At 46.3% G+C, this 24,575-nt stretch overlaps 1 protein-coding gene across 9 annotated transcripts in view; it reads left to right on the top strand.

Annotated features, from left to right (window-relative positions):
- Positions 1–24,575, top strand: part of Svil (Supervillin) — a 95,358-nt gene that overhangs the window by 18,032 nt on the left and 52,751 nt on the right. For 7 of the 9 annotated variants that reach the window (XM_070280214.1, XM_070280217.1, XM_070280215.1 and 4 more), the window contains exon 2: positions 4,495–8,635. In XM_070280214.1, the coding sequence (XP_070136315.1) occupies positions 4,684–8,635 (3,952 nt within the window). In that variant the 5' untranslated portion in view covers positions 4,495–4,683. Of the gene's footprint in view, positions 1–4,494; positions 8,636–15,065; positions 15,277–18,145; positions 18,238–24,575 lie in introns of those variants that run through there. The other 2 variants (XM_070280220.1, XM_070280221.1) reach the window with 2 other exon arrangements.

Below are 24,575 nucleotides of genomic sequence, written 5' to 3'. Positions count from 1 at the left end.
GAAACACCAACCAGACCAACGCACATATCGGAGCAATTAAAAATCGATTTACATGCATGTTTGTATGTTGTTTTTTGAATCAAAAGTGTTCCCTCGCCCTCTGATGTCTGATGTTTGAGGTTTTGGGTGAAAATTAATGACTTCCAGTGAAAGTAGTTTTGTATAACAAAACCCAGCGGCGGCGGTGGCTGCTTAGAGTGTAAACCAATAGGTAAGAAACCATGGGACAGGCCATGCCCACCACTGGCCAAGATCTTAAATGCCCCAGCCACCAGTGGAGAGGTTGTTGGCCCCCCGTTCCGAGAGTTTGTTGAAAATGAAAGCGAAGAGTTTCTGTTTGTTGTTGTGGCGGCATGTGTGTTTTTTCCTTTTAAATATGCAAAATATTTTTCTTTCATGGGGCCACGCAGAATTTTTATTTTCATATGAAATTACAGCAAGCGGGTAAATGGCAGCCAAATTACAAAAAAAATATAATGTTTGGGCCTGACCGCTTTCAAAAATTGCTTTTCGCTTTCATGCTCGGCTAGAGTTTGGCGTTGAATGGAGTAAAGTATATATATATTTTTTGTTGAACTAAAATCTATACAGAAAGAACCATAGTTGCATAACCCTGCCACAAGTCTATACATTTTTTTTCGGGGGCTTCTTAAGTGAAAAATGAACAAAAAATATGCATAATTTATTAGCCAGAAAGTGGTATGTTGGCCGAGCGCACTTCCTGGTTGATACTCCCTTCAGATATTCACTCACGCAAGGCGCATGCCACTGCTGTGATGCACAATGGGATTGTGTTGCAACATCAACAACATCACGCACTCGTCATTAGCCCTGTCTGGGGTAAGCTGCCACAAGTTGCACTCCCCCGTTTAGGGATCGCCGCAAATGCAACACGTGCTCTGCATAAACAATAATAACCTGGGCTGGACTAGAACCGGGCTTTCCCTGCATTTTCCACTTTTCCAGCTGACCGACTCCAACTCTTTCACCCTGTCATTGACCTCCAGGCGGGGATCCTGACACCAGAAATTAGTATAGATTATGCATGCTCGAGAGGCGGCCACAAAAAGACAGAGACATTCGTTTGTTTGGGCCATTTCGAATGAATTAGATGTGGTATTACACGGAGAACAATAAAGACTCCAAACTTAAGAGAATGGAATGCCAAGCGTAGAAGTTCCACCTTCTTTTCTCTCTCTGTTGGCAACCACTTGTTTCTGACAGCCTTTCAGCCTCAAAACTTCAGCTTTGGCCAAGAAATTTCTTAATTTCTGGCCGGCTCTGTGGCTTTTTTGCATAATGTATGTGATAAGCTTGGGGGATTTCTGCTCTGACACAGATACCTCGCAGGTATTTCAACTTTGCAAACGGATGTTGCAGATACTTAAAACGGTCTATGGTCTATGAATAACTTGAGAAGACAAATCCCTTAGGAATCGCTGGCTATATCTGTTCGCTTTGAAGCCTGTATCTGTAAAAAAAAATCAGATTAAAGTCATTAAACTCGCAATTAAAATTTAAATACGCAACACGTCGAGTATTTCTCATAATGAGCAACATTTTGCGGTTCATTAACTTCTCGTTGCCCAGCTGCCAAATAAGAATTACTCGAATGAGATTTTATTAGATGGAGGGCAGCATCGAGGGCAATGAAACCGGCTTTCCAAGGTTACTCCGAGTACTTCTCTCAGGTGATTTTCCGCTCCCCAGAAGTGTGACCCACATTGCATCATACTCTCCATTCTTCTGGCTGGCTCCTCTGGCGTATATTTAGCAAAACGTCCATCTAAAATTAGATGGAACTCACTTCACCCACTTTGCGAGTGCACTTTAGTGCCAGTCTCGGCGACCAAATCTTCCGCATAGCACACTGCCAGTTCGCTTTTCCAAGCTGTCCAAATATTTTCCCTACCTTGCTGCCGTAGATGATTGCATTAGTAAGCCTTCGCCGCTCGATCTGAATCATTCGGACATGTTTATATGACACAAGTGGAACGATTTCGATCAGTACTATAAGGGGGTTCTATTTTCGGCGAGCATTTATAACCATAAGTTGGTGGCATTTCCCCACCCCGGCTCCTGCCTGCTTCGGGTGCATGACATTAATGAGGTTGTTAATCGGCCGACAGATTCAAAAACAAAAGTTGACACATGCCAGCCTTTTCTTCTTCCCTGGAAAAATCCAGAGGAGGTGGAGTCTGGGCCTTCACCTGGCCGCCTAGCCACTTAATTGAATTGTGTATTTTCGGCCTTAATTAAATAGCCGCTGGCAGGGAAAGAGGAAAGAGGTCGTTGCCTTCGTAATACACTTTTAATGAATCTACCCAATCTATGGTAGAGGAATCAATTTAGTTTCAATTTTCTTTGTTTACCCAAGCCCTAAGCTGGGAGCCCTGAGAGGCGCCCTCGGGGATGGCGATCCCTCTCGCCCATGTAAACGCTTCTCTCGTTGGCCGGTTCCCCCACCCCAACCCACCCTATGCGCCAAGTTCTATAGCCGCTAGGGAGCTTCGGGTTGGAGCTTTTTTGTAGTGCCGCCTGCTGGCGCGATCGAATCGATCTTGACGGAAAGTTTTCCTTTGCCCCATAATCAGTCTAGAAAGCGCGCGTGTACGGATCGGATCGAATCAGAACGGATTGCATTCAGTTTCGGTTTATCCTATAGTCATTTTTGCGAAAATACCCCCAGCTCGCAGTTCCCAGTGTGTACTTCTAACGCCTGTTTTATTTATAAGTTTTTTTTCAAGCATTTCTGCCTATACTTTTTTGGGGATTTGCCATTTGGGATTGGGGAATCTGAACGATGCGATACGATGCCCAACCAGTTCATTCCGTTTTTTTTGCAGCTGGAGTTTCGTATGCTTATTTATAGTTTCCCCGGAGATACAATCGCAATCGTTTGATATGTGTGTTTCTATTGTGCTTTGTCGGCGGCTTACGCCATAGTACGCACTGCGTATGAGTGATGTGTGTATATACCTATGATTTTTCTTACTTTTTACTGGCACATTGCCCGACATTACGCAGCTGTTTAGAACCCCATAGATTCCCCACAGCAAAATTTCCCATGTAATATAGTCCAAATCAAAATTATAGTTTGACTCTAAACAGTGTGATTCACAATCTGGCTAAAGATTTCTGACAAACTGTAGCAGTTTTCGGGGTGAGATGTTGCATCAATTCATAAATCAATGCTGACAAGTGCCGGAATGGTGACCACAACACGACATGTGTTCTGGGAGTCTGATGAAACTCTCGTCACAAAAAGTTCTTAAATATTTTACGAGACTTTGAAAGGCGTCTGGAGGAATGGCATTTTAATGCCCAAGTATCGCCCTTAAAGGTTTCCAGATGGATGGTATTACTAGGCAATGCTTCAAGTGATCCGGATCACAGATGTCCAGAATCCATATCGAATGTCAATCGACACCATCATAACATCATTACAATTATGATTGTTTATTTTCTGGGCTATAGCTTTAGCCTATAGTGTAGCCATTCGGGATCTCTTCTCTCCCATCATCTTTAGATATTTTGGATGGCGTCAGCGGCGGAAATGATGCGTCCAGATCCCACAGATGCCGCCTGCTGCAGAGCTTTTTCTGTAAACAAAAATACATTCCCCTCGAAAGACCAAAAAATAAACGAATTTCACACGCAATTCAGTTTGTTATTTCGGCCCCAGGCCTTCTTCTCTTTTTTAAAATTGAAATGAAATAATGAAAATTAAATAAATTAATTCAATTGGCAAGTGGGAATGCGTCAGATTAGATTAAATAGTTTCCTAGGACTGGGACTCATGAGCAAATATGCTTCATGACTTCCATGAATTCGCAACCTCATATCATACATTATTTATAAACCAAACTGATAAGATTGTTATCTAGAAACTCTCGGAAAAGCTCCTAAGTGCTCAACAAAACATCTAATTGCAAAATAAAGAGCAGCTTCCGCTCTAATTCTACATACGTTTGGCGTGGGAGCTTCATGCAAATTCTACAAAAAACTGTAGAAACTGTCAGAGGTCTCTTGGCGAATCTTAGATAACTTAGAGGGGGGAAGCAACGACCCTGATACCCTGGCTATCTCCAGTTGTCATGTAAATGTAAGCGACGTGAGGTCGTAAACCATAAAAACCTCTCGCGAGCTTATCGTATGGCCTTTGAGGCAAGTTAACTGGCTATACACTGAGAGAATACGGTGAAAATAAATTGAGAAAGTTAAATCCCAATTAAGATATTTTAAATTTTAGAATTTTATTCTATTTTTTGTGAGAATGGAGAGCTTTAGACAGACTCCAGATAGACTCTTTTAAAAATGATAGATATAGGTATAGTCAGATATATAGTTGTTGACATATTTTTCCGTGTATGATATCTTATCAGAGCTTCGGCACTGGCAAACAAAAGCCCATTATGTCAACCCATTCATTTATCGCGAATGCCATTTGAGCAAAATAAACTAATCTATGCCCTTCCCTCGATCTATTTGCAGACTGTTCAGACCACTTGGCGGCCCCAGTTGCCGCTGCCCCGGGAGCTCCAGCTAGCCGATGATCGGAACAGCGCCGACGACAACGACTCGAAGGTGATCGCCACCACGACCACCACAGCGGACATCCATCACCCGAACCACCACCACACATCGACGCACCACCACAACAACGAGGAGGAGGAGGAGAGCATGGACCGGCTGAGGGGAAATCACAGCATTGGAGGCTCCTCGCAACAGCTCTCCGGCAAACAGAAATGGTCCTTCGGGCGGCTCTTCCGTAAGAAAAAGGAGGCGGAGAGTGCCTCGTCCAGTGAGGAGGATCGCAAGGCGGGTTTCGTGCCTTCGCAGCGTCAGAGTTCCAGCAGCAAGCCCAAGTCCAAGCACGGAAAAGGATCGCGGGCGTCCGGACGATTCGATCACATTGTGGCGTCGCCCCAGCAGGAGCAAGCACCACCCCATCCGCCGCACCCAGTCGACAACGAGTTCTTCCTGCCCGTAGAGGCTATTCCGCCTGAGCCCTACTACCAGAACCAGCCTGGCTACTATCAAAGGTCCAGCAACTCCCTGGACAGAAGGATGTTGCTGCAACAGCCGCCCACCTACCAGGGGAATGGCTTCCAGCAGCACAAGTCCCGGTCGGTGCAGCGAGGTCCCAAGGTGCCGGGGCACTCCAGCGAGGAGGAGCTGATATCCCTGAACTCCTCCACATTCTCCAAGTACCGCAGCGATGAGAGCATCCATCTGGGACCCGCCGGGCCAGGACAGAGTCGTCGCAGTAGAGCGGCGAGAAACGAGCGATACTACAAGCGGCTGTCCCGCGACGGGGAGCAGAGTCACGGGGGGGTTCCGGCGAACGTTAATCCGCAGCCCCGCTACAAAACCCAACCGCTCCCGCTGTCCATCTACCAGCCGACGAACCACACCGGCGGGTATGTCCAGTGGCAGCCACACCAGCAGCCACAGCCCCAGAAGAGCCTCCAGAACACGATGCAGAGCGACGGCAAGCGTAGCATCAGCTACGACAGTCACATCCACTTGCAAAACATGGGCGGGAGGATGCAAAGCAAGCCCCTGCCGCCGCCACCACCTCCTCGCGATCCACTGCGGAGGGTCCATGTATCTGGCTCCGGCCAAATGGGCTCCAGCTCCGGAGACCTACGGCCCGTGTCCTACGCCTTCGACCAGGGCGGCCGCTGCGTGTCCGACGACCGGATCTGGCAGCCACCGCACTACCAGTCGGTGCACTCGCTGAACTCCCAGCCCACCTCCTCGATCGCCAGTGCCCCGCCAGTGAGCCAGCCGCAGCAGCCCCACCACCGAAGATTCATCACGCGATCGGAGAGGAACGCCCAACCCGGAAAGCAGTCGCTTCCGAATGGCATTGACTTCCACTACGTGGCCGACGCGACTCCCCGCTCCCGGAAACCCATTCACATGATGGACTCTGCCGGCAGGGCTGGCGGAGCAGGCACGCCGCCCTCCAGTGGCATCCTGAGGACGTCCAAGAGTGGCCTGCCCACGCCCCAGCCTTCTTCCCAGCCCCCGCTGGCCAAGCCCCGATCGATTTCCAGCTCCCGGCTGAGCGAGCTTCGCACCTACCCAATGCCCATGTACTCCGAGGTACAGAAGCCCAAGAGGAGTGCTCCGCCGATGGACCACTCCGACAACATTGTGTGCGGCAGCCTGCACATCAAGCCCAGCCAGGATTGTGGCAGTCAGAACTACGTTGAGATCCGCCACCGGGACGTGCAGAAGACCAACTCCATGCCGCACCACTACCAGAACCGCCGCTCCGGAGAGGATCTGCCCAACAAGTACGAGGAGTACGTGGCCGAGAAGCGGGAGCAGCACCAGCAGGCCCCGGCCCAAGTCTACCCGGAACGCAAGCAGAGCAACGCCAGTGTGAATGCTCCGCCACTGTTCTTCCCACGGAAGAAGCCCGCCAACCTGGAGGAGGCCATCAACGAACTGGAGGCCATCTACAAGTCTTTGGGTCTCTCGGAGCCGCCCGAACCGAAACCAGAGCCAAAGGTGGAGGCCGTTCCCAAGATCCGAGTGCCCACGCCCAGTGAGTTCGAGAAGTTCGCACTGGCCCATGCGGATGACTACGATGAGGAGGACTCCCCCACTGGAGAGCCCGATCCCGTCCGCGACGATGTGGCCTTCAGGAACCTGCAGCTGGCCAACCTCCAGCACCGCTCCTCGGAACGGCAGCCGCCTTTTGGCATCCCAGTGGGTCCCATTGTGCCGGCCCCGCAGTCCGACTACCTTCACGTGGAGCCGGTACGGACGCGCAAGAAGAGTGGTTCCCCGGACATCGTAAAGGACGACCTGGCAGTCCGAGCCCTGCGCAAGGACACGCCGGGCCACAAGGCCAGCATCGTATACCCCATGCAGAAAAAGCAGCGGGCCACCAGGACCCAGTCGGCCAACATATACAACCTGATCCACAGAGACGCGGCGAAGCCCTCGGGAGGAGACCTCAGCAGCTACATGGAGCTGTCGCGAAGCCTCGAGAGATCCGGCAGCATGTCCAACCTGCAGGGAGAGGCGGCCGGTGAGCCCAATGATGTACCGGCCACTCTGGACCTCCTGCGCAAGCTGAAGGCCCAGGACGAAGAGCTGGACTTGGCCAGGAAGCACCACCCAATACCCTTTAGACATCCAAGCCAGGGCGGAGCTATCGCCCAGCTCCCGGAGCGGCTCACCAAGGAAGAGGCCTCCAAGGTGGCCCCTGTGCCGGCGCCCAGGAAGAACGTCACTCCGGAACCCATGCTGGACGACGCCCTGACCAAGATTGCCCATGATGCCCAGGCCAGCAGCATCAAGCTCAGCCAGGAGCTCAGTGAGCTGCGCAAGGAGGCTTTGATAACGGCGGCCAGGCCCAAGCTGAATCCCGAGCAGCAGCGACTGGAGGAGGAGCTCCAGGAGATAGAGGCCGTGTCCGAGGCGGCCAAGCGATGCGGTCAGATGCTGTTAGAGACCCTGCCCGACGCCGACCCGGAGGATCGGGAGGCGGAGCAGCCGCCCCAGCGGAAGCTGCACAAGGAGGGCAAGCTCATCCGGGCCATCGACGAGGTGTCCGAAGCAGCCAACGCCGTTTGCGAGAAGATCCTCAAGGATATAGTGACCACCGAGCCACCGGTGGTGGTGCACGAGGCACTGCAGGTGAAGCAAACAACCAAGACCGGAGCCGGCGGGGAGCAGCTGGTAATGCCGCATCTTATCAAGAAACTGGACCCCATACAGTCGGATAAGATCGAGCACATTGCCCGGCGCTGCATGCGGCAGTTGAGCGAGCTGGCCGCCAACCCAGACTACGACAACTTGTCCAACTGTAATATGAGCAACAGCATCCACGCCAATGCAGCGGGTGACGCCACTCTCGTTTGTCCCGTTCCAGAGCCCCGGGCCGCGAACCAGACGCTCGAGGAGATCGACAAGATAATGCAGGAGTGCGAGCGTCAGGCCAAGGTTAGCAGTGCGGGATCCGGTTCCGGATCGGGATCGGGATCTGCCTCTCACCCCAGTACGGACGACCAGCGAACCACCGCTCCCAGCATGACCAGCGGCAGTGGCTGCGGGAGCTTCCCACCCAATGTGAGCACCACCGCCAGCTCGTTCAGCTCGAGCAGCGATTGCCTGGCGAAGTCGTCGAGTCCCTCGCGCGCCAGCCGCCCGCTCTCCTCGAGCATCACCTCCTTCAATCCGTACTCCTCGAGCGACTACATCAAGTCACAGAGCAGCGACTGCCATGCACCCAGCACAGATCCGATCAAGACCTTCAGCACCACCTCGTACGAGGTGCAGTCCACACCGCAGAGCACCACAATCAGCACCAACTCCATGAGCACCAGCCTGAATCCGAACCAGAGCAGTACGATCAGTAGCACCACTAATCTCGGTCAGGAATCAAATTGCACGGGGGTCACATCTGCCACCACCTCGGGCTCACCACCACCGCTGCAGCTAACACCGGTGGGCGAGCGGAGGGGCAGGAGCCGGCACGATAGGGGTGCCTCCTGCTCCTCTGCCACCTCATCGCCGTCGCAGTACAACTCCAGTGAGGAGCTGGCCGCCATCTTTGGCATCGAGGAGCACCCGAAGCAGCCGCGTCACAGGCTACCGTCGAATCCCACAGGTAACGGAGATGACCCCAGCGCCAGCGATGCCCCGAGTTCCGACGCCACTGCCACTGCCTCTGCCAATGCCAATGCCACTTCTACTAATCCCGCCCAGCTCGAACCGGCTAATAGCGCTACTAATCCCGTTCTGAATGCCCCACTTGATGTTACTACTAGCTCCACCACCTCAGTTACCCATCCAACCGCTAACGATAATGCTAGTACCTGTAGTAGTCATAGTTATAAGCTAGAGACGATCCCGGAGCACGATGACCTGGAGGAACTGGGCGACCACGCCGATTCCACGCCCAAACTCTCGCCCAACTTCAACCGGATATATGCCAGCAAAATCCGCATAGTCATGGACCGGGATGAGGAGGACGGTGGAGCTTCGAACGCAGCCCTCACCCAGTTCGACTCGCTGAGCTCCCTGGAGGAGACCTCGTCCAATCCGGACTCGGGCAACGTCAGCCTAACGGACTATCCCCTTGCCAGCCACGCGAATGCCTCCATCGAGCTGCAGACCACCTACAACAGCCGCTTCGAGGTCAGGGAGCACTACGTGTCCGAGGTCTCGATCAGCGCCTCGGAGTCCACGGATGAGGAGCGCACGGACACGGAGTGCTTCGGCAGCCGGGAGGCCCTGAGGGAGGAGGACTTTCCACCCCTGCCCACTGAAGCGGAGCTGGAGGAGAGTCTGAGGGAGGACTTGCAACCTGAGAGCAGCCAGGAAACGGACATGGGTTCAGAAGTCAGTGAAGGGGCGGGGGAACAGGAGCTCGGACTGGACGGCACTGTTAGTCTGAGTAGGGAGGTGTACAACCTGACGACGGAAGCACTGCAGGTGACGAACCGGGACGAGGTGGACAGTAGGTATGGGGAGAGCGCCTGCGAGGAGCTGACTGACGAAGCCGAGATTGCTAGCTTGCTGGAGGCCTCCTTCGACGAATTGGACGAACTGGAACTGTGCCAGGAATCTAGCCAACTGGCCATTAGGGAGGAGGAGGCATCAGATCTCGACGAGAGCGACTCAAGCCGGCCCCTCCATCGTCGCAAGAGCGTCGTCTACGAGACCCCACAGCTTAATCTGAGCATTTCGGAAGTGAAGCTGAAGGGGGAGGAGGAACTGGCAGGAGAAGCGCAACCGGAACTGGAACCCCTTGAGGAAGCCAACCAATTGGAGGACACTTCAGCACGTAACGAGCAGGGCGGGTCAGAAGATGGCACACATCAGCGCAGAGGACTTCCGGCCCGAGAGGACGAGCAACCGACCACCAGCTCCAAGGCGCTGTCGGTATTCGGCGAGGAGCGAACTGTGGCACCTGCGGTGGTTGGTGGTGCAGCCCGCGGCGATTGGACCACTCTCGAGCACGTATTTGTCGCCTGCACCGTGGGCCTGGTTTCCCCCAACGACCTGCTCACTCTGTGCCTGATCGTAATTGGCGTGATTATCATTATTGCAATTGCGCTGGCCTGATGAGGAGAGTGGATTGCGGCTCCTCCAGATTGATGTTGCTGTTAGCCAGTGTTTGTTGTTTTTGCGGAGAAAATGCTCGAGGGGAGGGAGCGGCGGGAGAACTACTCTTACCGCCACCAAGTGCACTTGAATATTTCCATTTTGCGTAATTAGTCTTAGGACATGGATATTGTGTAATTTATTATTTAGTTTAGCTGTATGCTTTCCACGAACCAAAAGTATTTTCCAACTCTATGTTAAGTGCAACAATTTTTTTCTTAAATGTGAACCAAAACATTTCGAACCCACTGTGCAATTCATCCAACATCCAAAAATATGCGAATTACTTAACTCAGTTTTCTTGTTTTCACTCACTCCCCAACTATTAATTACTTGATTACTTAATTAATTGTTAATTTGACTGCAACTTGTGCCAATGATTTTTATTACGTTTACCTAATTACGCGCTAATCATTAATCAACTTAATATTTAATCATAATCCACGATATGTACTATCCCTAATTGTTAAGCACCGATTGCGAAAATGCGACAAAATTCCACAACGAATTAAACAACTTGACGAGTCTACTAATCAGAATATATATTTTCTAAAATTTCTCTGTGTACTTTCAGCTCAAAAGTTTAATAGTTTAAGTTTGTCAGCGAACACTTATCTTACGTAGCATTCATATTATTTCGCTATAATTTAATGTTAATATTATTTGGCAGACAAATGGATCCCCGAAGTCATCAAGCGAATAAAACACATTAATAAAATGTTATTTCAAAACAATCCAGTTTTCAATGTTTTATTTTTAGTTTATCTCATTTACGCTGTAGTTGTAGTTGTTTTTGCTTTTTGTGTTTTTTTTTTTTTTTTTTATTTAAAATTTAGTTTCCAAAATCTTAACACTAACAATTCCCCACTTAGTTTCCCTTTTTTTACTAACGTGTTTTTGGAAAATAAATAAAAATCCGGATATTAAAGACAAAAATTAATTATGGTTGTTGTTGCTTGCTTAAAATGCCGTCTTACTTTTAATATATATATGTTTTAAAATATTTAACCATTTTTAGAAAATAATATTTGGGAGAAAGGTGTATTGGCTTTGGGTTTGTGTCTACGCTAAAAGCTATTCGCCTTGCTCCGAGCGCCACCTATGAGTGAAGGTTTCAAGAGCTGTGGGCATTTCAAAGACTTTATTAATTAAATTGTTTTCTTGAAGATAGTTTATATAAACATCAAGTATTAACTTACCAAAAGCAAACAAAGATTTGAGGTAAACCTTAAAAACTTTTCTTACTTGAAACTTTGTTCAAAGGACCGTGTATATTTGCTTTTCTTCTGGAATCTGTTTACAAATTGTCTGTCTCGTCAGGTCACCGACTGTTTGCCAAGTTGTAACCCCTCGGATGTTTTATTTGTTGTTTTTTCACCAAATAGAAAAAGAAGAAGCTCTCAGCTGAGAATCGTCTTGCGGCAATAAGAACAACAAAAAAGGGAAAGTCGTGGCCTCATAATAGGACCCATTCAAGGAGCTGTTCAAACTTTTCCCACCGCTCCTTCTTCGGGTTCATGTTGTGGCATAAAAAGGACATTCAACTGCAGGTCGGTCGTCCTGCTTTCAGACCTGGGTTGGCTTATTGTTTTATGCTCCGTGTTCGTCCTTTGCAGAAAGGACGTTAGCCTTTTTTTCCTAATTATATTTTCTTCTAATTTTTTAATTTTTTGTTTGGAAAGGTATTTACCTTGCTCCTATTTTTGAATTATTGGTTTGTCGAGGTTCCTGGCCGAGTTCTGAAAGTATGAAGCCACAAAGGGTTCCCCAGAGTTCATTCACCTTGATGAAGCAGAACCGGAGCATTGCTCTCGTTCACACACTGGGGCACACCAGGCTAAATAGCAATAAAAATGTCAACCGGCTCTAATTTGTTTTTTGTCTACGCCAGGACTTGGCCAACACGACTCGCTTGGCTGCCAGCCCCAAGGACCTCAAAATGTAGAAAGGCTTCCAAGCCATAAATAAACCAAACCGCACAAAGTGTTCGGGTTTGTGTGTCTGTGTGTGGGAAGTTCCTTTTCTCATAGCTCCCCCTATTCCCCCTATCACTGAAATAATCATAACTCACTTAACCCCATTAAATGTGCCAGGGAAGCCCACCCGGCGTATGAGCGACATTCACTTGACACCACCCCCTGGAGTCAAAAGGGGCGTGTCCAAGAGGGCGCTCCGAGTCGGTGACGCTTCATTGAGAACCTTTTGTGGCCGCCCTAGTTGATAACTACTATCAAGCCCACGGTGAGGCAAGGGCTCCCCTCTTTAGCATTACTCATACGCCGCATGGTACGCCACGATATTTGTCTCATTTTGTTTGTGATTAAGCCTAATATTACCTATTCACTAGACCTAGAAGATTTCAATCAGACTTTTTCCAGTTGTCGAGCATTCTGCGGTCTCGATTGCCAGTCTAGTTGGAGCATGTGGTCAGTAGTGGCTTTGGCGCTACTGTTGCGTGGATTATTGTGGTTACATTTGGCGGAGCCCCTCGCCCTCTCTGCCCTTTAGGACTCCCCTATTCCCCTTGCAATCTGATCGAATGGGGGCAGGCCACAAATTTTGCTACCCGAGGCCGCGGAGAGGGGTCACCTCTTTCGGGCCAAGTGACTTGTTCAATTCGGTGGGACTGCAGTTAGAGAGGGCATCGTGCGGATTCCCAGAGAGAGAGAGCTGCCTGGACATCGTCCTTGCCACTGCGCAGGTACAAACAAAATACTTCGCCTCGATGGGAGACATTTGAGTCCAACGGCGAATTCAAAATACTTGAAGCCCTGTTGAAAACTAAACATAAAATAACTTAAATAATCAGATTATACTTTTTAAGATATCATAGTCAAATAAATTATTAAAGAATATGTCAGGATGGTCAAATTTTCAGGCTTCAGAAAAATTAACAAAAAATGGATAACAAACGATTGGTTATAGATTTTAACGAAAGGTGACGGAGAATTGATCTAGATATCATTTAAGGATCTTATCCTTTGGATTGGATAAGGATTGGATAAAAATTTGCCAAGATATGGAAATCTTTTGGGGACTTAATGGGCCCTCGCTTGGATATTAAAATTTTCAAAGAAGTCCCATCCGAAAACTAATAATAAATCTTAAAAAATATAAAATCTTAGATTTTAATGGAGATAGATAGAGAATCGATCTACCAATAGATAGAGCTATTCCTCAGTAAGATTGACCAAGTTATGGACATCCTTTAGGGCTATACATTCGAGACAGAGCCTTTCCCTAAATTGCAACGTTTTTTACAAAATTCCCTCCAGAAAATTGACTAGTTTTTTCCAAGTGTTATCCTAAAAGATTGGAACACGTACTCTCTCGGTCGTGTGTAAAAACCGGCTATAAAATCAGCTGTTCGGATGCTCAGGACCTGTCTGTGGTTGTTGTTGCTGTTGGGGCAAGTTACTGCCACTCCTCTCCAGCCGAGGCAGTAATTGCCTCTGCCGAGTCGTGACGAAAACCCGTCCATAGCCTTGTTGCCTGCCACCGTTTTGAATCTCAGTTTGCGCTGAGTTCTCCACCAAGTCGGAAGTTGCCGCGGCAGAGTGCGAGTGTGGTACCTTGGAGTACTGACTTTACGTAAATCTACGGCCCACCCTCGGGGGAAAACCCCAAAAAAAGTGATTAGTGAAAACAAGAAAACCTTTTCAAAGTAAAATAAAACTGTGGAAGAATATTCAAAGAACTTAAAACGGTTCGTTGATTTAAAGTTCGATATTTGTTCATAAATATATGGTACATGTACCAAGTGGCATGTACATAGGCGAATATTAATATATAAGATACTATATGTATATGTGGGAGTGAATGCACGTGTTGGCTTCAGGTGAAACATTCTGGTCAGCAACAGTTAATCGAAATTTTCCGAAATGTACAGCCAACTGTTTGAAGTTTTCCTTCCTTCCTTGGAGCACAAAACATATTTTGTGGATTTTCCGCTTTTGCTCGCTCTGTGTCATTGATTGGTCTCTCTGCTCTGGATAATTTTAGCAATTCATTTCACTTAATGCTTAGTTCATGTATTTCATGGCCGAAACCACGCCACGCCACCGTACGCCGCCCCCATTCCAGCCTTTCACGCCTTTGTCCTGCTGCGACTGTCTGACATGTGTTTGCCGATTTTCATTGTCGTGGGGCGTTGAACCCGGTTGACTTTCCCGCACCCACCCACGATTTTCCACGCATTTTGGGGCTCAAGTTTACTTCTGCAATGTTTCCTCTTGGAGTGCAGGGGTTTCCTTTCTTGACAGCCTTTTGAGGCAGCTCTGGCAAGTCATTGTGTGGCTAAGGACTTGTTATATATGGTTCATACTTTATACTTTTAAAGACGTTGTTAATTCCCTTCTAATTAGGGCTTCTTCTGTAATCTTAGGCTTCTTCTAACCCTTGCCACCTACAGAGTTTCTGTCGGTTGCTCCAAGCTCCCATACCTACATATATATTTTGGCCATCTTGGGTCTTTAACGTTCACCGTTCCGCCTTTGTGTATCCTTCAGATACTCGAGTGATTCAACATAATTATGTTTCATCGTCGGCTGGCAGATGTGGCTTTAAATCGTATTATAACGGGTATTTGAGACACGTATGCACGAAGTGCCAGTTAATGCCAAAAAGTATTTCAACAGTCATTCGAAGGTGGCAGAAAATTGCCAACTGATTGTTTCTCCAGTTGCCTCATCCTCAGTGTTGCCGACAAACCTTTTTTTTTTGGTATCTTTAGTACTGATTGCCAAACCACGCTTCATAATATCATCAAAGAGTCTTGAATAAATATTGAGAATAATAGGAAACCTTTGACCAAATATTTTGACATTGCAAGAAGCTTCTAGCTTAACTTAGCAGTCTTCGGGCTGAAATTTCAATTTTAATTTAAGGCAAAAAATCAAAAAATATGTATTTATAAAAACTTTTGGACTTGAGACTCAGTTCCACTTGTCGTATTCGATTTGATTGCACCACACAACCGTACACGCCCCCAGAAGGTACACAAACGTTTCGTTCACGCCCACCTTTACACGCACCTTTACACAGAAATTTGTATTTTGGTAACATTGAAACCGGGCCCAAATAGTTTGGCGACGAGGGTCGGTGGTATCAGGAAGCTAGCTAGCGTTGTCATCGCCGAAAGAGGTAAGCTCCTGAAAAGTCCATGAGTGCGTGTCGGTTCCTTTGAAAGGGGTATGAGCCCTGCATAATTCAACATTCCTGGGTCAGACGGCTCACAAAGTTAATCATTGCCACCCACCCAAAATGACACTGAAAAGTTTCCATGGCGTCCCACTAATTTGCATTTTTGTGTCAAGTATAGATAGCAAAGGGATCCCATAACAACATTAATGGCGAGTCATTAGTTTAAAATAAAGTCGTAACTTAGTAGAGGTTTTTTTTTTGGAAAAGGTTTAGTTACTATATACTTGAATAAGACCTGCTTAATCTGCAATATGCTTCATTTAATATTTTACTGCTCGGGATGGGATCGGGAGTGAAATATTATACGACCTTCCCGTTTAGTCGATCATCCATTCAGGCGCCAGTAACCCAAGTCCTTGGCTGGGATTTTATGGAGTCTGTCCGACTCTAGACGATGTCACGTGATTTTTCGGAACTCGTAAAAAGGGTCTTTAATTAAAACGTCCAATTCCCTAGCTGGGGACCATCGAGGGCGAGGGTGAGGCGATATTAAGTCGTAAAACCAGGCAAGCAAACAGGCATAAACAATACGGAACAAACAAAGGCTAAAACGCAAACAAATGGCAATTGAAATGTTTGCAAATAAAAACTCAAATAAAATGTGAGCACAGCAAAGCGAAACCTGAATGAAACTATCTTCCAAGTCGAGTAGTTTTTTGTTTGAATTTTCACGGAGAACCAACCACCCAACCCCGACTCCCATTTAGAGTCTCGTCCCAACCAACCAACCCATGCGCTTGTTTAAAACTTTAGTTTAATTTTGCCTGCTGTCTGGCAAATTAATTAGTTAATTATGCTTTGTCGCTACATTTTCGGGGCACGTGCCACAAAGCCCGCGACGTGACTTCATCATTTTTGCAACACTTTGTTGTCTTGTGTTGTGGAGGCAACATTTTGTGTGTTTCGCCTATTAACATGCAATGATTTGTGAATTATTATTCGACAATATAACTTAACTTTCCTTTTTTTTTTATCTCCTTACAGGTGAGTCTCGAAAACTGAAAACATTGATATTACCAAAGGACTGTTCTTGGGCTTTCGGGTGAGTTGAAGATATTCTATCGAGAGGGGTCCCTGTCTCATTATCTCAACAACTATGATTGAAGTTGCATCTACTTCTATTCCTCCTTTGTATCTTGCCATTTGAAAGGCAACCTCATCTTAAACTTTTTCTGCTGCATCCATTAAACTTGGTCCTCATCGTCAGTCATCGAGACAACTCCACTAGCCTCCCATATATACATACTATAGTAGCTCCCGCCTGCACAAACAGGGAAATATCGGAGCTAAAAAAATGGAATAAAAGCCTTCCAATAAAAGCAAGCATTTGCAGGTTAAATCCAGAAAGTGCAGCATTCTGCAGTTCTTTATCGTTTTTACCTTCTTTTTTTTATATTTGTTGGTACTTGTTTCAGAGCGTTCCTACGCAATAAATATTTTCGTGTTCTCGCCGAGAAGGATCCATGAAGTGGGTCTGCATTTATATACATATTTAAGCACTTCTGCTAATGGCATTGAACTTGGTACGGTTCTGTTTGATTTGATTTGGTCTGGTCCACTCTGATCTATTGGACTGGTTGGACTTGGGTGCGGATGAAGAAGAGCGCTCGGGGTTTTGCCATTTGGAGCAGACGCGATACGAAACGGTTCATTAAGCAATTTTCTATGGCATTTCCGTGCTTTGCGAGCTTTTCATCATAATTACGCCGGAGATCATGATCAATTCTTGGGCATTGCAATGCTTATAACGGCACCTGCATTTCCAACTTTCCCCCAACACCCCAACACACCCCACACTCAATGTAGAAAATGGCGAATTCTTCACCGCCAGACCGATTCTGTTCGGTCTGTTCCTCCATTCCGGCTTGAGTCATTAAGGTCGGTCTCGGCGACTGATATGAGCCAGATGTGCGAAATTATAAGAAATCGGTGTGAATGGGTGGTGGGCAATGACAGTGGTCAGTCGGGCATAGGAAGTACATGTAGTGTTTTTAGTAAAATTCATGTTATAATAGATTTCCTTTACGATATGATGGTTCTTGTAGGATGTACATATGTATGTATCTATGTGGAATATAATCAACGAGAAGAGATCCCTAGACATCATCTTTCTAATGCTATTTAGGGGTAACACAATGATGGACATTAGGTGGGAAAGTCTACAATGGATCTACATAGGACTTCCTTTTTATAGGGGCTCTTATCATATTCATACATATACATATGTGCATATATCCCCCCTATAGCTATTAGAGGAAAATAAATTATGCAGGTTTATGTAAGGTGGTATTATCCTACAACAAACCAAATTTCATTTAGATTAAATAAGAACCTTTTAAGTTATAAACTAAAGACTTAAAAACTATCTGGTATTTTTCCATCTTCGGTTTTCTATATAGACCTACATATGTATTTATAATCCCCAAGATCTATGCCTTAGTGGGTTAAATAGTTACTATCAAACAAAGACCCAAATTTGACGATTCTTCTTAGCTCCCGATTCTTCCAATAATCTCTTTTCGAAGAGGCCCTTTCCCTTTCCAGCAATTGCTGTAACTGTTGTTGCTGGTTCTTTTCGCTTTTTTCCCCCCAGACTTGCTTGCTCATTGCACTCCGAGGCCCCACTCTCCAGCCCCCACCCACGCTTTTGTACTCCACTCGGTCTCGGGCTATCTGTAGACCCGATCATACGATCGTTCCATCGTTTCTCTGGCCGATGGTGGTGCTGATGGTGGTGGTGGTGCCGGTGCCGGTGTTGTTTTGGCGCAACAGCAACTTCCAACTCTGGCTTTTTCCAGTCAGAGTTTCGATCGCCCCACCGTCGGTTCGTCGGCTTTCCGCACTTTCGTAGCCGTTGCAGTTGTAGAATTGGTTCCGCCTCTGCTCCACTCGGTTCTGGCGGTGAGAGAGTTTGGTTTTTTTTGTGAGTTTGTTGTTCTGTTTGGAGCCCTGCTTGGAGCTCTGGTTGGAGCTCTGTGCGCCGTAAACAAGTTTAGCAATGCGTTTCAAATCTGCGCCGATTGTTTCGTTTATTGTCATGCTCGATTTGTTCGCGTAGAGTTTCTGCGGCCAACTGTCGAAATACAACCACCAACCTGAAATTGCAAGGGAAATTGGAACTCTGAAAAGTCTATACTATATATGTAGAACCCCCTGACTTACGTAAGTAAACAGAAAATGCGCGACACAATTATCAAAATTATTTACAATTTATAAACAATAATATTGATATACTGATATTACTGATAGTCGAGTGTGGAATCTTTATTTTGGGAAGCTCTGCCTCTCAAAAGCCGGTCATCAAACCGGAGGAGAGATAGTTCGTGTTTCACTCTCTAACTGTAAAATAAAAGTTCCAATCATCGGATATACACTTGACCGATAAACCCCCGAACGAGAGACTAACTAAGCCCTCGCCAGACACTCTTTCGCTTCGTCTACTTAGCATATTTGTTATTTTTAGCCCTGGGGGCTTATCGTTGTTGATTTTATTTTTAGAATGCGGCTGCTTTTAATTTAAATGGACACATTCTTCATGTGCGTTTCATTCCAGCCTTATTGCGCGAATTTGTTATAATTTAATTCAGTGCTCAGCGCGCGTAGAACTTATGGGCTTTATAGAGGCTATATAATACCGAGTAAGAGATGGGAAAGGGAGGAACATAATCACCTGCTGCTGTTGCTGGTGCTGGTCTGGGATTTGATTGTTGTTGCGCTCTGGTTGGGGACATTTGTTTTTTTGTTTTTTGATTTTTTGTATTTTTTTTTATTTCTACTTGGAGCATTGAGGCGTGCGTTTTGTTTGCACGCCCCATTGTTGTTGCTTACATGGCCATTGTTGCATATGGGTTTGTTTTTGTTGTTGCCATGGCAATGCCAACTTTCAAATGCATTTAGCCGATTGGAGTTGGTCGGAAAGTTCGGTTACGGTTCGATTTTATGATTAAAAATCCAAAAAAGTAGATTGAAGAATGGCATATAGGATATAGGTATTTATTTTCAGTACTCGGTACCCATAACCTTCATAGTCTTCCAAGTAATACCAAGTGGAGCTCATTAATTAGAAAATATGATTCCCCTTAAGGGTTCTCCTTCAAGAAACTACGCGACCTTTTACCTTCTTTGCTCTCGCCATGGCCAAAACCCAAGTGTCTGGTTACCATTTGCAGCCATAAAGGTCAGCTGTTGTACTCGGGGTTATCTTTCTCGGCGACCTCCCAACTTCATCTCCGTGCTTTCATTGCCAAGACAACGGGGCGTATGGAGGAGGACTTCTCCCTTTGTTTGATGACGAAAATTTATTCGTTTTTGTTCTTAAGGTTTCGCTTCATAAATCTCATTCTTCAGAATTTGTTTGGTTTCTCCACCCACTCTAAGGTCTTAATTGCGGAATTTTCCGTACCAAAGTTACGATGATTTATAAAAATTTGTTTTTCGTGATTTATAAGACAACGTGGCGTATGAGCAATGTTCTAGAAGAAGGCAATGTCCTTAGACGACTCATTGATTAAATTTGATTGCTTCAAAGGCAATCTATAAAATGGGACTCTGGTACTCTAGAGTATAGAACAGGATCGATAAATCCGTAAATAGCATTTACAAAACGCGCGACTTTTCAACGTCACTGAATGGATGTAATCCTCCCCCTCGGAAGGCCGTCACTTCGGCGAGTGTGTCTTCCTTCCGCTGCCAGTTGCCTTCCCCCCACGCGTTTCCTGTCAGCTGTCAACTGAATTGACTGACGAAAGCCGTCCCCCACCCAATGTCCTTGCACTGAGCATTATTTTTGGGCTACAATCTAAATAATTTTGATAATTGTAGTACTATTGTTTTTCAGGCTTTACAAAGGTCTATGTGTTTTGTTCGCCAAGTGCGGCCTTTGGGCGACTGACTGTCAATAATAATAATCCCAACACAGAGCCCTAGGGCTGTCAAAGTAAACAAACAAAATAAATGTGGCCGAGTGCGGGGGTTAAATGTGTCATAGGCACTTTTGGGCCCATTGAGGACTGCCTTGTGTCAGGTGTCATCGTAGATGGGTGCACTCATCCGTGGCAACACCAGCCAAAAATGAGCTTTTGTCAATGTGGCATCCGGAGATAACTTCTCCCAAAAATACAATAAATACTTTTGAGCTTGGCTTGCCCTCTGTGGCCTCGTCCTTTGTCCTATTTTTGACAGCTCCTTGCCAGGGACTGGGAAAAAAGCCAAAGGGTATCGGTTCGTTAATGAGCTTCTGACTGACAGTTGAGTGAAAAGGGGTTCCGAATAGCAAATTGATGGACATTTATGGTGGCGACGAGCTCTATGATGACAGAATAAAGTCACCAGGATGCCCAGGCATTTGAAATCGTCGTAAAATTTGGCTTTAAAGCTCTGCGGCTCTCAGGCACTTAGCAGTAATTGAATTCCGCAGTTGCACTTTCCCCGATGGCACATTTCTACTGCCCTGCCGAAACTATTTGGCACACTAAGCCCCTGAGCCACGCCCCCAAAGTGCATAACTTACATATTGCATTCCGGAAAACTTTGGCACAGTTGGCTGAGGAACTTTCAACACAAGTGGCCTGATACACTGTGACTTCTTAGGATTCTTGGGGAGTGTAGTTCGTTAAGAGACTACTGATCTTCCAATCTTAATAATTCAAACAACAAGCCCCTATTAGCTTCTTCACGAACCAAATAGTTCATAAATCTTAGACTTGAAATATCTTCATCTGTCTGCTTTACTTCGATTATGTCACGGCTTGTTAATTAATTAATAAACAGTCCCTTTCCCAGCCACACCATCCTCAAGTTGGCTTGTCTTTCGATCCATTCCATGGTGCTATGGTGCATTTGCATTCAAATTTCCACTCACTCTTACTCAGGCATAACCAAATGAAAATGCAACTTGAATTTGCATTTCTGTTGGCTCTTCGACGCTCTGATATTGTTTTTGTGGCCACTTTGGTTGCATAAGCGCCTGGTTTGATGTCAGATTTGTGTTTTAACGCTTCGTAATTGGACAATTTCCATATAAATTCGATTTTATTGATCAATCAATTATGCGTTGGGCTCATAGGAAAGTGTCGAATTCGCACTCTTTCGTGGGAAAGTCTTCGAGAGGAAGTGGCTGACTGCAAAGTGACGGGATCATTAAACCCAATTATCATAGCATTTAGCATCGCTCTAAATGGCATTTAGCATTTGCAAACAATTAAAGTTGGCTTTCGCCATTTGCGAGCATTTCCCCCAGGTGATGGCTTCGATGGCCACAGATTCCTCTCACATTCGACTAACTTGGCTAGCTGCCAATAGGATTCTATTATTTCCAGGCTTACCTTCTTGTCATCACGAAATGCACTTTATGCCACCTTCAAGGGCCACGTAATTTGCAACGTGCACTGACGCTGAAAAATTCAATTGAAAAGCTCGGAAAACGCCCAGAAAGTGAAAATAAAGAAAACAAATACAAGGCACAATAATGGTAATATAAACAATACAAAAAACGGCAAACTTGACCCCAATACTCGAAGGTATACACTCGAGGAGAAGGCAGAAAGTAACAAAAGCTTGTTAGATAAGTCCCAACCGCCCAACTTCATGGATAAACAAAGTGATCCAATAATGACATCATTATTTGTCCGATTAGTCACTTCGAGGGGCGTTGAATGTGAAGTGCGATTTGATGGGACAGTCTGAATTCCCTCCAAATTATAGAACAGTTTTCCAAAGTCTGTCTGGGATTTATTATTATTCAGCAATTCAGCGCTTTGGCTTTTGCAATAAACAGCCGCCCACAAAATAGTTTAATCCCTCAACTTGCAAAAAAAAGACCAGAGTTTGTTTCCGGCGCCCACAACTGAAATACATCAACAAAAAAAAAAGTGTTTACCCGCTTTACGCCATAATCGCTCACCAGAGACCACGTATAATATTGAAATGTTGCTGCCTTTTGCTTCAAAAGTCAGCTATGTTCGTCATCAGCACCGTCAGAGTGCTATCAGCACCGCAATTCTTATCTCCTCAAAGCACACACGACAGCAGTTCATAGGAAAATAATTAAAATATTCTATATTCGAAGGGAAAAATATTTTCTAGCAAGCTTTAAAATTGCAAGAAATCCCCTTCTGAATCTATATATCCTGTAGCTTGTGCCACTCTCTCGAGGCATGTGCTTGAAATTAAACATAATTTAATTGTGATTAAATGGCATTGCATTGATCAAGTTATTTCTTTAGTTTCCTCCAGCTAAGAGGAGGGGGCTATGGCTCTTCCACTATGGCTAATTTACTTTTCCAGTTGGTGCTTTGTGGCGTGTCTGCGAGCTGTCGCTTTGTGTCGTTTTAAGTGCACCTCGTATGTACTGACAAGCTCGTAGCTCGTTCTTGTTCTGGCTTAATTGTCGGAGGTAATTGCGCCGCCAAAGTGCGAACAATGACGGTCTAGAAGTGCCTATTGGAGTCCTCAGAGCCCCTAGTCTTCTTCCGTCAAGACACAGCCCGAAAGTAGCTCAGAGTGTTCTGCCTGTGTTGTGGCATCCTGTCGCTGCCTGCCAGCCTGATAACGCCTTTTAAACTGGTTAAATGGGCGTAACAAATATTGACATGCTTTTTAAGCCGCCATGGCCACCGCCTCACTCCCCCTGGCGGCAGGTAAAAGTAGGTTAGTTGGCTGGTGACAGGTGTGAGTACGGGCACTGCCGGCTAATCCACTTTCATTGCTAAATAATGCGTTCTGTGGCTGCACCACTAAATGTTCTGCGCTCTTGTACGACGGGGGGATAGTGGGTGTGCCACCCCCGACACTCAACTATGCGAGGGGGCGAAGCCAGTGATGGATGAAAAGGTCGATAAACCGAAAGACAAACACTTTTATGGTTTGTTTGGTTGCTCTGGCTGGTCTATGGTGGTCTTGGCTACCCCCTAAGTATATCCTCAGTTGGCCGACGAAATAGTTCTATAGTGTAACTTAATTTGGAGGGATCTCTCATCCGCCAAAAACTTTATTTCATCCTCCCACGCTGCCAGTTTCTTTATTCAATTTGCAAAGTGTTGCCGCGTCTATCTACCCTGCTGATAGGGACAGTGACATCACTTGGGGATCATGCATTATTCAGTTATGCAGGCGCATCAATCATACGCCACGTATCCTGCATATTAATAACCCAATTATTGACATAAATAATGCAAAAAATCTGCCGACTGTCACTCGCGTCGGAGTATCTCATGAATCTGACAGACTGGCTGAGCTTTGGCGCGGGTGGAGTAATCACTGAATTAAATATTAATTAAATGGCCAGTCGGGTGCCTCCTAAGAGGGCTTACAATGTGGTCCAAATTCAATAAAATACAGCTCTCCATTTGCCGAAAGCCGACCTATTAGTCTGCGTTTATTTTTAGTATCTACGTGTTGTGGCGCGGTGTGCACTCATTACGGAAGCGAAGGGGCAAGAACCTGAGCCGCTAGAGTGGGCAGGCAGCGCAATCAGAGGTCTAACGAGCACAATAAAAACACACGACTACGGTGTACGAGTACTGGTACGAGTTCAATTCAAAACACAATCTCCCGCACTTAATAATTTCAATTCATAAATCAAGATGCAACCGATGCTAGGTGGCGCTTTCTGGTTTCAATTTGTCTCGTTAAGTGGCAGGAAGTTATCGCTGTTTTTTGCTTTCTATATCTCGATATGTATCTTTCTCCCCCACAAGCCGCCGCCGACACCCACGGCGGAAGTGTTTGTTTTGTTTTCGCCAAAACTCAATTAGCTAGAAAAGCTTTATCTCCTAGATTGACACTGACAATGGGAACAGAAACAGCAACAGAAACAGAGACCCCGGCTGACCCCAAGGCACGTGCCTGAACTACGATTCCCGCTCGAGGAGTCTCGCCTTGGCCTGCCAACGAAATTGATATAATAATCATAATAATTGTGGAAATCCTCGAGACGAGTCGAGGGAAGTTGCCCTCGCTTACATGCAAATGTTTTCGGGGAATGGAGGGAGGGTCTCGGAGGTCAGAGTTCAAGCACAACGCCGCTTGACATTTTCCATATGCCACAGAACACGCACAAAGGCTGGCGAACAAAAGCTGCCTCAGAACCTGGGTGGCACAGGTGGAAAAAAAAATAGTTCCCCATAAACAATAAATAAAAGTCGTTCTTTAAAATTAAAAAATTAAAATACCCTTAAATTTATAAATAGTAGTATCGTTTTTTTCTCTGTACAAAGCATATATTTGGGGATTTTTTGGCT

Source organism: Drosophila bipectinata, chromosome 3L (genome assembly GCF_030179905.1).
Source record: "Drosophila bipectinata strain 14024-0381.07 chromosome 3L, DbipHiC1v2, whole genome shotgun sequence".
Taxonomy (NCBI): Eukaryota; Metazoa; Arthropoda; class Insecta; order Diptera; family Drosophilidae; genus Drosophila; species Drosophila bipectinata.
The sequence above is the reverse complement of the archived record's forward strand: the minus strand, read 5'-3'. Positions and strand labels throughout refer to the sequence as shown.